The sequence below is a fragment of the Myotis myotis genome, unplaced genomic scaffold (genome assembly GCF_014108235.1).
Source record: "Myotis myotis isolate mMyoMyo1 unplaced genomic scaffold, mMyoMyo1.p scaffold_m19_p_4, whole genome shotgun sequence".
In the NCBI taxonomy this organism is placed as follows: Eukaryota; Metazoa; Chordata; class Mammalia; order Chiroptera; family Vespertilionidae; genus Myotis; species Myotis myotis.
The window spans coordinates 30,191,133-30,204,842 of NW_023416346.1; the positions used below are offsets into that span (position 1 = coordinate 30,191,133).

The 13,710-nt window shown below is 38.9% G+C and overlaps 1 protein-coding gene across 3 annotated transcripts in view; it reads left to right on the forward strand.

Annotated features, from left to right (window-relative positions):
* Nucleotides 1-13,710, forward strand: part of HS6ST2 (heparan sulfate 6-O-sulfotransferase 2) — a 332,677-nt gene that overhangs the window by 230,720 nt on the left and 88,247 nt on the right. For 2 of the 3 annotated variants that reach the window (XM_036305376.1, XM_036305377.1), the window contains exon 3: nt 6,682-6,714. The exons of the other annotated variant lie outside the window; for it this stretch is intronic. In XM_036305376.1, the coding sequence (XP_036161269.1) occupies nt 6,682-6,714 (33 nt within the window). The remainder of the gene's footprint in view (nt 1-6,681; nt 6,715-13,710) is intronic. 3 annotated transcript variants of the gene reach the window in all.

The following is a 13,710-nucleotide window of genomic DNA, read 5'->3' on the forward strand; positions in this document are numbered from 1 at the left end:
GCAGCCATTGTTCACTGAGTTGTTTTGAATGGTTGTGTCTGGAGGCCCAGATGCCTGTCTGCCTGCTGCCCCTCAACAGACTGTGGTGGATACAGGGTAGGTAGTGTGTTGTCCTGCCACTGATGGCATTCAGTGATCTGTGGCACATCCTTGCCCCCCTAGGGTCTCAGGGTCAGGAAAGGGTTGCGCAACACTAATTAATTGTCTCTAAAAGAACGCATCTCCCAGCCACTCAGAGTCTGTGGTTGATGACTGCAGAAAGAATTTTCAGTATCAGTTGTGACTCCTGTTTGTCATTCTGGGCACTGGCCAGAATAACTCGGGTGTGCCCATGTGCAGTTCCCTGAGGAACCAGTGTGGGGACTAAATATCTAATTGGAAGAGTGGGCCATTGAAGACAAACTTGCCTATTCTGCCTTTGGCCCCAACATCTCTTAGAGCAGCAATGCAATCGCATTTCTCTAGTTTGTAAGGATCCAGGCTACATTTCATAGGAAATGTTCCTGACTGAGTCAAATTCTTATAAAGTCTTAGAACATTAAATGAACAGGCACCTTTGGGAAAGCAAAGGTCCAACACCCTGACCGTGTGGCTAGGGAAACTGAGTGCCATCTTCCCCATTGGAGAATAGGCCTGCCCAACATCACACAGCAGAGTTGGCAGGAGGACCTCAGTCTTTTGACTTGTAGTCCAGGCCCCTTTCTCTTACCTTGTGTTGCATTTGTCTTTCCCCAAACACAGTAATTCTAGGGAACAAGAAACCAGTAGCTATTAGCCAAATGGTTTTGATATAGCTAAAGTAGCTCTGTGTTATATTTTATATACTGTATATATTGTATTTAGTTGGTGTAGATGGAGAGATGTGGAAGCAAATCCATAGTCAAATATGTCGCCTCTAAATGCCATAGGACTAGATATTTAACCATTAGAGGGTCATTTCTGTGGGACTCTGTAGTCTCAGCTCTTGCCCAAAGACAAGATAGAATGGAAAATTCTTGTCACCTGGCAGGGAAAATAGGCTAGGAGAATGGGTCTGGAAGCCAGATTTAGTATCTTAAGGAAAGGGGGAACTTTGAGAGGAGCAGTCAAGACGAACTTAGGAGACCTCACAGTTGTATCAATGGGGATTAAAATGAATACTCATAGAATAAAAGTTGGAAAGGATGTTGTGAATTTCAGTTTCTCAGGCAGACCATGAGAATCTCCCTGTCTCAGAGTATGCATCATTTCTGGCAGGCTTAGCATAATATAAGGAAGAAAGCAGACCAAGTAGTAGAACATAGATGTTGAGAGACACCCCTCCCCATATCAATAAATGTGGATGTTTTCAGCGTGACTTTTTCTATGTAAGTATCTCTGACTACTGGCTTTACAAAGCTGGCTCTGTTCCCAGAGTAGGACAATGGTTCAGCAACAGGGGCCTGTGAGCCCTGACCTAGGCCTGCAATAGATTCACTATACTTATGGACAATTCTTTTACTCATCTTCTTCCCTAGATAAAAATAATTATGGTTATGTCCTGGCCCGATAGCTCAGTTGGTTGGAGCATCGTCCTGTGCTCCAAATTTGCAGGTTCAATTCCAGTCAGGGCACATACCTAATTTGAAGGTTCGATCCCCAGTCAGGGCTTGTACGGGAGGCAACCAATCTCTCTCTCTCCTGTTTCTTTCTTTCTTTCTTTCTTTCTTTCTTTCTTTCTTTCTTTCTTTCTTTCTTTCTTTCTTTCTCTCTCTCTCTTTCTCTCTCTCTCTCTCTCTCTCTTTCTCTCTCTCTCTCTCTCTCTCTCTCTCTCTCTCTCTTCTTCTTTCTTTCTTCTTTCTTTCTTTTCTCTATCTCTCTCTCTCTCTCTCTCTCTCTCTCTCTCTCTCTCTCTCTCCCCCTCTCTCTCTCTCTCTGATGAAAACATGCCCTCAAGTGAGGATTAAACAAAATAATTATGCACAAAAGTTATTGAGCCTGACCTTGGACCTGGTAGTCGGCTACAGGTTTTCTGTGCATGATCTCATCGAACCCTCACAACCACCTTGTGAAGCACCCATTGGCATGCCTAGATAGGTTGTTTACATTTGGTTTCTCTTCTAATTGAGCAGGCTTCTGTTCTCACTGGTCGGTGCCCATGCCATATTGGTTGTTAAATATGTTGAATATCATTACTGGCATAGGTCCTATACTTGTTCCCAATTTGTAGCTGAGGAAATCAAGGTTGAGAGGTTATGGGACCTGAGCAGTGCCACACAGTAAGTTAAAGAGCCTGGAATAGAACCCAATCTGTGTGACTTCCGGGCTTATTCCATGGACCCATACCACCTCTCAGGCTTGCATGTGAGCAAAAAGCAGAGGCCAAGCATTTTAACACTTTGCAAGTAGCAATTTTTCCTGGGGCTTAAGAATCATCTATCTAGTCTTTTAGTCTGGCCTTTCCACCTTCCCGCCCTCCCCCCCTCCAATTTAAACAACAATCTTTTGCCTGGGACTTTGTAGGCATGAAACCCCTTACCATTTAGGGGAGCAGATTTAACACGCAGAGTAAGTTTTTTCAATAGGCTATCCTGTATTTGCCTTCAGAGACCAAAAGAGGATATGACCTGAGATTCAAAAGGTGGTGCAGGTAATTAAGCAGCAGTATAGTAAGTCAGACAATGACGAGGGTGGAAAGCATCCTAAGTGGGGAGAGGGTGGGCAATCAAGGGTAACTCAGAGTGTGGGAGTTGGGTAGAGGGTGGTCAAACCAACCTAGTGTCAGAAACCCGAGAAGATGAATGAGCCAATTGCTTGGCAACTCTGGAACACTATAGGTAATTGACTCCCACAGATGTATTATCATCTACCAAAGATTTGCCATCAGATCAAAACAGTGTTTGTGGGTGTTTTTTTTGTTGTTGTTTTGTTGTGTTTTTAACCACCCTTTGCAAAATCTGAGAAGGTATGTAACCTTTATCTGGGAGTGTGTAGCTATGGAAGTCTCTGCTGATTGATAGCAATCACCAACATGGCAGGCTCCTGGCAGATGAAGAAGCTGCATGAGCAGAAAAAAAAATGGGGGCGGGGCAACAATTGTTGATCGATTAGATTTTTCTTGTTACAGTATTCTCAGTTAACGTTCCTTGTGTACCTTTTCCATACTAAAGAACCAGCCACTCTATATTTCAAATAAACAAAGCTGTTGCCCTGGACAGAATGATTATTGGCTACATTTCAACTTGGTGATTATTGTTTTGGCCCTGTTCTTATTTACTCATAAGCTCAGAATGTTGGGCTCTGAACTTCTAATGGCATGTTTTACTGAGAAAATGACTAGAGATGGCTGTACTTTTCACTAACTTGCCACCAAAATAAAAGATAAAGCTATTAGAGAATTACAAAATATTGGAACTGGAGGATTTTTAGAAATCCCTCATTTCATATGGCTCCCTGAGAGAATGGAGAAGGAAATTTGCCCGAGATCAAATGAATCATTGGTCAAACCATGAATAGAAACCATGGATTCTGATTTTTTAGGCAGGGACTCTCAGATTTTTACATCATTCTGTTTTCCCTAGATCTTGATTTGGACCTTTAATATAAAAGTGAATAGGTAGCTTCATTTGTCTTTCTGAAGCTCTAACCTGCACTGAGAACGTAAATGCCAAGGATAGGTGTCATTGTTTGAGGTTTCTGGTTTGCATGACTCCTCATGTTGGGGCTCCCAAGTCTCCCCCAATGCCCATTTTCTCAATGATGTATATGTGTTCTCTTCATTTACACCTTTTCCTTTCCATGCTAATTTGACATTATGCAGGAGCTGTCAATTGAGGGATATTTGTCATCTTCTCAAAGTTGGGCCCACAGGAAGGTTACACTTAACGGTTTCTTCTTCAGACAGTGTCTGTATAATGGGCTTGAGCACCAGCTCCTTTTGTCCACCAATTGCTGTTGCTTCCCCAATATATGGCTTGCTGACGGGTGATGAATGCAATCTCAGAGTGTCACTGGGATAACAGTTACAGAGCACTACTATGAGAAATATTCTGCCGGGATGTGGGACTGCAGTATTACAAAGCTGCCATTGAGGGACTTCTTGTTCTTACAGAGTTTCAAGGTGCACGTACGTGGAGTCCTATGGACAACAAATGGTCCAGTTAAAAAGAAATCTGACTTATAGCCATGGGGGTCGGAGGTGTCCACAAGGAAAAATCATGAATAGAAATAATGTCCATTTCAATTAGAAAAAGAATTATTTGCAATACAAATGTTGAATCTTTTTTTTTATTGATTTTAGAGAGGAAGGGAGAGGGAGAGAGAGAAACATCAATGATGAGAGAGAATCATTGATTGGCTGCCTTCTGCACGCCCCCTCGTGGGGATCAAGCCCGCAATCCAGGCATGTGTCCTTGGCTGGAATCGAACCTGGGACCTTTCAGTCCACAGGCTGACGCTCTATCCATTGAGCCAAACCAGCTAGGGCACAAATGTTGAATCTTATGCCATTGGATATGTACTCCATATATAAATAGAGACATAATAAAATGGGGAAAAAATCTTTCTGAGCATTAATAACATATAGTATATTTCTGTGGAACTCTTTTCCAATCAGATGGCCTAAAAAAGCTTCCATAAGATTGTAAACTCTGTGAAGGCAGGGATTTGTGTCTGTTCTATTTACCGCTACACCCTCAGTATCTCTAATAATGCCTGCTGCATAATAAATAATCAATATTTTTATGGGGTGATTTTTGTTGAATATATATGATGTATAACTGTATACATTTAAGGTGTACAATGTGTTAATTTGATACATTCATACATTTAAGTATGATTGCCATTGTAGTGCTATTTAGCACCCCTGTCACATTACATAACTGTCATTTCTTTTTATTAAAGGGTCTTTTTAAAAGAATCCATTTAAGATCCTTCCTAAAGTGTGTGTGTATGTATAAAATGAGTTCATAAAGTTAATTCATTTATTCTAATCAGTATGTCTCTCCTTTTTTACTTTTCATCCATGGTCTTTGATTCACTTCCGATGCTTGCCTGCCCTTTCGATTGATGCACCTGTAACATCTTCCTGTATCACCACTGAATACTCTGCCTGGACAACCTGGACTCCCAGGTAAGGCGATGAACTTCTAAAAGCCTCAGTGCTATCACTGAACAAACTTTAATAGACAGCTGAGAAGTGTACACATAAATTAAAAAATAATCTCAAGATACAATAGTTCCTCCTGATTAACATTAAATTTTGTCTGGTCCCCGTGTAAATAAATTCTGCACATATTTATATTATTTGAAGATTTCTGTTAGTGCAGCATAATTAAAATTACAGTTTTTAGAAAGTGCTATGTGTGTGACTTTGGAATTTTATACTACTAAGAATCAACATAGAGCTTCATCTTTTTTTATTTTTGTTTTGCATTTTTTTCTCCAAATTGTGTTATTTTGTTGTTGTTCCTGAAGCTGAGTGTAGTGGAAGGGGTATTAGCCTCTCTTCACTGTGTAGGGAAACTAAGTCATGGGGTAGATAAAAAACAAAAACAAAAAACAACACAAACTTTTGATTACTTCTTTCTCCTGGTTGGAATAGAAGAAGAGCACATAAGGCCCTGATGGTAAGTCAGCTAATAGGGGGATTATCTGGCGTCAGCAGTCACCATCACTTTAGTTTTTCATAATGCTTGCTTCTGTGGCCTTCTTACCAACTGACAGAACCAGGAAAAATAAGGCTTAGCCACAGTGGGAACTGATAATAAAAGTCTTCTATTGCTTCTCAAATGACGATGCAAGGCTCTGCTGCTAGTAATGCTATTAAAAGTCTCTCTTACCTCACTTCTAAAGCCTCCAGACAAATTTAATGCACAGAAACGATTCTCTCAAGAAAATGTATAGGCCATGTAACTCGTTTTTGGTACAAAAGTGTTATCATATTATATTATCCCGTGCTAAATATAATACAAAAGCTAACTGAGCCCATTTGAACCCTCAAACTAGCAGTTGACCCATGCACAACTTCACAATCCCTGCTAATATCAGAAATTCACATAGTAGAATTAGTGTTTTGTGACTATTAAGACATATTATGAAAACAGCTGAGATTTTTTTTATGGAGAGACACATTGCTTACTTTGATGGATGTCTTGTGTTTGGGTAGAAAGGATTAGAGTAATGCTTTATGAATCACTTACTGAGTGCTTGGAATTTCATCATTTTTTGGAGAACATCAGCAAAGTTTAGTCATTCTTTTATTCTTTTCCTTTGTTATTTGTGTTTTATATATTCCTGATTACATGAAAAATTTCTACTAATTCCTACAGGGTCCTTTCAATCATGCATTTCCACGTTAGTGATACCATAGCATTTGGTTTGGTTTTTGGTTTATTGACTTCTGTGTTTTGCTTAGATGGCCATCACTTTCATGAAAGGGAATGGAATTAGCATGATTGAGTGGTAGATCTGTCATTCTAGGTCCATAAAGTTCCATCGGTCTGACTCTTAGGGCTCACCATTTTAGCACTCTGATTCATAATTCCCCCACTATTTGAGAAGAGCTAAATGAGGACCAAGGTGAAGGGGCCATCCATGAACTGGTTCCTTGTGGGTTTGAAAGCTGAAAAAAACATGCTATCAAAGCAAACTGGAAAACTTACTATTTTAACTTATTTCTTACCAAGCTCTTGCTAGTACCTGGTTTCACTGTTCCTTTAACAGGTGGAGGATTTTTCAGATTCTAGATGCAACGAGGTAAGTGACAATGCATTTTTAGTTTAACTGAACCCAAGTAAGCTAGAGTAAATAGATTTTGCAGTTGCTTATCAGTTCAATTTCAATATAATAAGTAGGTTATGAGCTTGAGATAAATTCTTTTCAGGACTATTTCTTTTAGCTTAAAACAGCTGAAACTACCCAGTCATGTATGTAGTCTTAGGCATGTAGAACTAGTTCAGAGTGGATGAATGTTTAGGGCCAGCACTCCAGACAGTTGGGCAGTAGGTCATTAGCTCTTTTTTTTCTTTTCATTGAAATAGGATGACGCTGTGGAGTGTTTTGTGAAGGCCCCACCACCCACCAACATTATCTTTTTCACAGTGCTCAAGCACGCCTGCCTGTTGCTAGGCTGGATGGTGATTTAGGGACTAACTAGGTTAGATTTTTATTGAAGGAAAATCAATTATTTGAAAATATCAGGGCTTTTAAAGTATGTAAGTACAGGGTTAGGCAAAAGTAGGTTTACAGTTGTTCATATGGAAAATAATACAATAATTAATAAATAAGTATACCTGTCTGACTGTTCATAGCATCAACCTTTGAACCAGGAGGTCATGATTCAATTCCTAATTAGGGTACATGCCCCGGTTTCGGACTGGATCCCCAGTAGGGGGCATGCATGAAACAACCGATCAATGATTCTCTCTCATCATTGATGTTTCTATCTCTCTCTCTCCTCTCTTCCTCTGTGAAATCAATAAAATATAAAAAATAATAAAAAATAAATAATAATACAAGAATAACAGTATTTTGCATACTCATATCTGTAAACCTACTTTGCCCCACCCTGTATGCAGACTTGCAGGTAGAGTAATCCCGTAGTCCAGAGACCTTTATGACATGAGCTCTGCAGCAGAGCAGATCTAATTAAACACAGGAAAGTTCCTAACTGTGAGGGTGGTGGGGTATTGAGAATGCTCCACGTTAGTGCCTTTGTAGACAACAACTGTGTGCCACAAGTTATACAATCATATCACCTCTAGTGCTGAAGAGGCTGTGAGAATCATAAGCCATTTTGTAAATGTGTGCTGTAGTTGCTTGGTACATTGTTTTCTAAGATCATGATGTTCACCAGTACGCTATTTGGCCTATTGTAGGCTTATTGGCTCCAGAAATATTTACCAGGGTCTCTACTTTCTCTTCCTACCCACCTACATTTCATCCTATGCTCCCTGGCCCAATAAGTGTAAGCAAGATCAAAGGTTGGAGCCTTGGGATTCCTCCACTAGGGCAGACTCTCATTCGAATAGAATAAATGGACCATTTATTAGATGTCCAATTTAGCTTTCAGTAGCTGGGCTTCCATATTCCCACGAGGGCATCAGTTGGTTTATTTCATAACTGAGATTAGTAAATTCAGTGTTTAATTCTATAGTCAGACTATAATTCATTGCGGCAAATGATATAGACACACAGACACTTAGTAACACAATATTAGTATGGGAATATGTTTAAAGATCATAGATTGGATGTATCATGGTGGCAAGAGTACTATGTTCTGCTAGTAACTAGTAGGGTGATTTTGCTTAAGTCTCATCTCTGCTGTGAACCTTGATTTCCTCATTTGTAAAATAAAACAGAATGGATGATCATTAAGATAATGGTCAATAACATAGAGACTGTTATCTCAAAAATTGCTTTCATGGGGGACATGTTAAGAATTTAGTTTTATTTTTGCTTTAAAATTTGCTGCATGATACAACCATCTCTCTACAACTGTTTTACTATATAAGAGAGAAAATCTTGACATACTCTATTTTTATTATCATGCTGATTGATTTGACCAGATGTTATTATCAGAGCAATTTATACCTGGTCTTTGTTTGTGAGAAAGGAAGAGAGAAGTACCAATGCAATGGAAAAGAAATGGCTTTGGTAAATGTCGATGGGGCCATTTTTAATTCTGGTGGACTGAATGGTGTATGAAAACTCTCCAAGGCTAGCACATTTTCAACCACTAGTAAAATAATAAAGTAACAACTCCTTTGGTAATCTCCATTGGTCATGCAAATTTATAAATATACAGGATTATGATGATCTCTGCCTCATAATTAAAATTTGCATAAATACTTGCTGTAATTTAGTTGTCCGAATGGATTTTGTAATCCAAAGAGAGAAGGGAACAATCAATGGAAGCCATCCCAAATGCCTTGTTGTTGCTGCATACATGCAAAATTAACAGTGATACTAATTGTTTTAAAGAGAGCCTTGTGGGCTTTTTTTTCTGTAGATAGCAAAAAATTAATTGCCAGAGTTTTTGTCACTCTCTCTTTTTTTCTATAACCTGCTGTACCATAAGGTCTGCAGTTAGTTATAAGCAAATTATTTGGCTGAATTTTCAGTGTATAATTTTGTGATGGAGTTTCCAAACTTCTGTTTAAGTTATCAGTCAATATCTTGAACAGTCAAAATCTAGTTTTTATAATATTTTAACTGTAGGCCTCTATAAATCTAGGGAATAAAAGGATGCTGACATACCAACCAGTTCTGCTGCTGCATTTACGTTCTACTTTGTATTCTATATCTTTAAAATTAAACCTTCATATGAGAGTCATAGAAAGTCAAGGCTAGAAACGTTTAAGATCATCCTGTCTAATCCCCTCATTTTTGAGATGAGTTTGATTATCAGTAATTTGAATATCAGTAACAACCACCAAATTAATGATGCCACACTTATGTTTTTTTTAACCTTTCAAACCATTGGGAACAATTATAGTAAATACATTTGAATTATAACTGGTTGTTTTGGGATCATATAGCTTCGATTTACTAGTATTTTCTAAAAACCTGAATCAGATTTCGTAAAATATGACTTCATGAAGTTTACCTAAACATAGCCATAATATTGATGGTATACATGTGAAAGGAGATATCCTATGCAAAACACTTGACAATTTGAGACAACCAGTATTAGTTGTTTTCCCTTTATGCATAGATTACCTAGCTAACATCCACCCAGTGGAAATGTTACTTGAGTGACTGAAAGTATGGGCTTTTGTTCTATCTTGGTGCTGCCACTTTGTAGCACTGTGACCTTAAGTAATTTAATTAACTTCTGTGGGTTTTCAAGTTTCTTCACATGTAAAGTGTAGCCACCTTAAAGAGTTGTGCAAAGATTAAATTGAGATCAGGGATATCGTGTACTTAGCACTGTTTTGGCACATAGTAAACAGACAATAAATAGTAGTGGTTATTACTGCCATTATCTGGTACACCCAGGACCAGTCTCATTCAATACTAGTATTTAATCTTATGGCTCATTGGAGTACATGCATATATACCTATACACATAAACATATGGACATTCTATGAGTCCATAAGAATGACATTGGGAAGGCTGTTTTCCCAAAAGTCATGTCTGACCACTACGTTTTAAAATCTAATGGCTTCTTCTCTGGCTTCAATCTTCTTGAACCTTTTGGAGGTTCTTGCACTTCTTCACTTTTTCTCTTACTTGAAAGCATTAATAATTTATCTTGGTTCACCTGTCTTCTACTCGACACTTAAGTTTATTTTGTCGGAGTCTCTTTTACACACACACACACACACACACACACACACACACACACAGCCTCTCCCTCCCCCTCACTGTTTAAATGGAGCAATTCCCAAGGTTCTGTTATTGATCTGCTTCTCTTCTCTTGCTATGTTCTCATTCTGGGTAATTTCATCTCCTCACATAGCTTCACCTTTCACCTCTACACGAGTGATTCCCAAATTGACCTCTTCAATTCTTAACTCATTCCGGAGCTCCAGGCTAACTCCAATTTCCAATTGCCTGCTGAGCATCTCCAGGGCAGGATATCTGAGGAGACTGAATTGTAGTCTGGTTTTTGTCATCCTGTGTCAGGAATGCAGATGGGGGAATGTAGCTTCAAGTAGTGCTCAGAGTTGAAAACAAAGAAGAAGTGCTGGGCATTAGTCCGAGCAGAAGTAAAAGTAGTTTCAATTAAGCAAGTGATTTCAAATGAGCTTTCCAGGGAAAGCATCACAAGTACACTGTGAATTTATGTTATTATGAACTGGAGACGTAAATTGGCACTTGAAACTTTAAAAGGTGTGTGTTTTCTAAGAAGGAGGAAACAGCTTTCCTAATGAAAATTGAGTTCAGTTTTTAGGTGCTGGAAGGCTGGTGAGTTTCAGGAAAATGTTAATTAAAATTAACTTTCCTGGGACAATTTGTGTGGTTAATCTTGCTTCAGTGTTTTGTAATACAGATACACCTGCCAAGAGGAAGGATATATTCAACCTGAAGGATGAGCATGTGGGAATTTTGAGAGCACATGCATGCATATACATGTACACACATACTGGGAGAGCTATGCCTGAGAGTTTGAATGTGTGAAAATAATTCAGAGGGTAGGTAGATATTTTTTCTTTCATTCATTCTGCAAATACTTACTGAATGCCTACTAGGAACCCCTCTCTCTGGCGCAGTGGGCTGTAAATGAAGAACATATAATGTCTTTGTCTATAAGTGTCTTATATATTTTTCTTTAGTTATATATAGGTGCGTTGATAATTGAATTTGGTCTAGAAATACCTGCAGCATGTGACAAATTGTTCAGTAACTGTAACCTTGATGACAATCTTAATGACCAAAGAAGAACTTAGAGGAAATGAGGCAGTGTTAAAGTGGGAAAAGAATGTGCATAAATTCGAATTAGAAATTGATTGCTTCCTTTAAATTTAGTAAACATTGAATTACTTTGGTACTGTACATTTCTAGCTGGCTCTCAGTGTTTCCCACCAGACTAAGAATGATTGTCTAACCCTGAAACTTAATTAGAGCAAAAGGATAAGCAAATTTTGGTTAATGTGTATAGTATTGTTAGGAGAATTCTTTGTGAATAAGCTATTCGTGTGGAAACTATAGACCTAGCTTACAGCTTTAGCACAGGGAACAATATTCTTTTTGAAGATGGGTGATCCCACTTCCCACCTTCCAAAAATTAAGTAAATCCCTTCCAGTTGAGTCCCTTCCCTATGAAGTATTCTGAGGCCATCTTACCCTACAAAGTGCAATGGCCTAGTTAGTAAATCAGGGTGAGTTTCTAGCCTTCATTGGTGCACCCCAGCCTCCTCTTTAGAAATTTAGCATGGCTCTTTGATTGCAACTCCTAAATCCAAGTGTTCTTAGACCCAATTGTCAATTTCAAAGTATCTTTCATGGTAACTCTCAGGTTGTAAAGATCCCTCGTTGCATTTGTAATCCTGAAAACATACCCTGATGCCCCAGAGCTCTTGCTATGGATATGTAGATGGCACACCCTCTTCCAGTATTCCAGCACCCCCTTGAGGATCTTCAAGGAACTAAAGCTCTCATAATAATGATGTACACACTGATCAGTGTTCTTATTTCCTTTGTCCTAAATGAGCTGAGACATTGATATACTTCTCTTATTCTGACAGGAAATAAGAATAATAAAAACATCCTTGAATTTATAATCTTGGGTGTCTTTATTCTCATGATTTGTATTAACCATAGTCTAACTTGTTTTACCTTTCTCAAATTTATTTACTATGTATCCACTGAGCAGTTACGACTTTTTAGGCACTGTTCTACACTGGGGACAATAAGACAGACAAGGTCCTGGTTCTTCTGTTTTCTAAAGGGTGTGTGTGTGCGCGCGCACGTGCACACGTGCACGTTGTAGGGAAATGGAACATAAACAAGTATACAAGTAAATGAACAAGCTAACCTGAGAGGGTGGGGAGTGATGAGGTAGATTTTGCTTTTTGGATTTTTTTTTTTGGTTTGGTACAGACTTTACTAACAATTTGTCTAGGCCCTTTGGTTTCCTCTTTTTATACATTCTTGGACTTGATAGCAATTCCCATTTTGCTACCTCTGGTCATGCTTTAATTAGGATCACCTTTCATTAGCTAGTCCTGAAGTATAACCCAACACACCCTCCTTATTAGATTTCTTTTCCACACTTTTCTTGTCCTTGTCACCATTAGAATTTGTCAAGTTCATCTTCTTCCCTGTGATAGAATGTAAATGGGCCTACTTATTCCTTAGGGATATTTTAGTTGATTATTCAAAGCATTTTTGCTACTCAAGGCAAACTACCTGTTAAGAAAAAACCAAAGCATAAAAAGTTAGCAATTGTGGTGGTATTTAGTTTTGTCTACTTCTGGAGAGGGAAGAGCCCTGGGCTGGGAGTCAGAAGACCTGGTCCCAGACACCACTGCTATGAATAAGCTGTAGGAGCTGAGATGTGCCACTTCCTCTCTCTCAGATTGTTTCTTTATCTCTAGTTTCTTCATCTCTAAAACCAGAGTTCCAAGTAGAGGCTCCCTAAGGTTCTTTCTAGCTCTAATGTGGTACAATTTGTTGTTTTCAGAGTCATGGGCCAAGATTTCTTTCCAGCGTTCTGTTTAATTTTATAAAGTGGCGATGTAGGAACATTTTCCAGTGATTCAGAGCTGCTCAGATTAAGCATAAGTTTTCCGGCAAAAGCCAGTTTTCCATTCTTGTAAATGTCACAAGAAGTTAAAACATTGCTTCTTGTTCTAACCTCCACCAGCTAGGGCAACAATTTAACACCACAGATGCAATTTTCAGCTTCTTATATATGAACATCTGAAAGCTCACTGTCTTTTCAGCTTGCCTGCAGGAAATCTTCAAAAATAACCAAATACCACTAAAACAAAGGACGTTATTATAAGTTGGCTTCAAAATGACAGTCTTCCTCAACACCTAACCAAAGCCCAGTTAGGACCTAAAGTAGGAGTCAGAAAGCTTGCCTTCCCTAACTTCCCCACCCCTTCCTACATCTGCTGCACTGGGATTTGTGGAAGAAGATGGGGAAGCAGGAAGGGTGGGCTTGGATAAAGTGGAACAGGTAGAAATTTACCAACATTCAAAGTACCTCTGGTGACTCCCTTCTTTGTTTCCACTATTCCACTTATTAGTCAGATACTTTACCATGTCCTAAGAAAAAGAGTCAGCCACATGCCTAGATT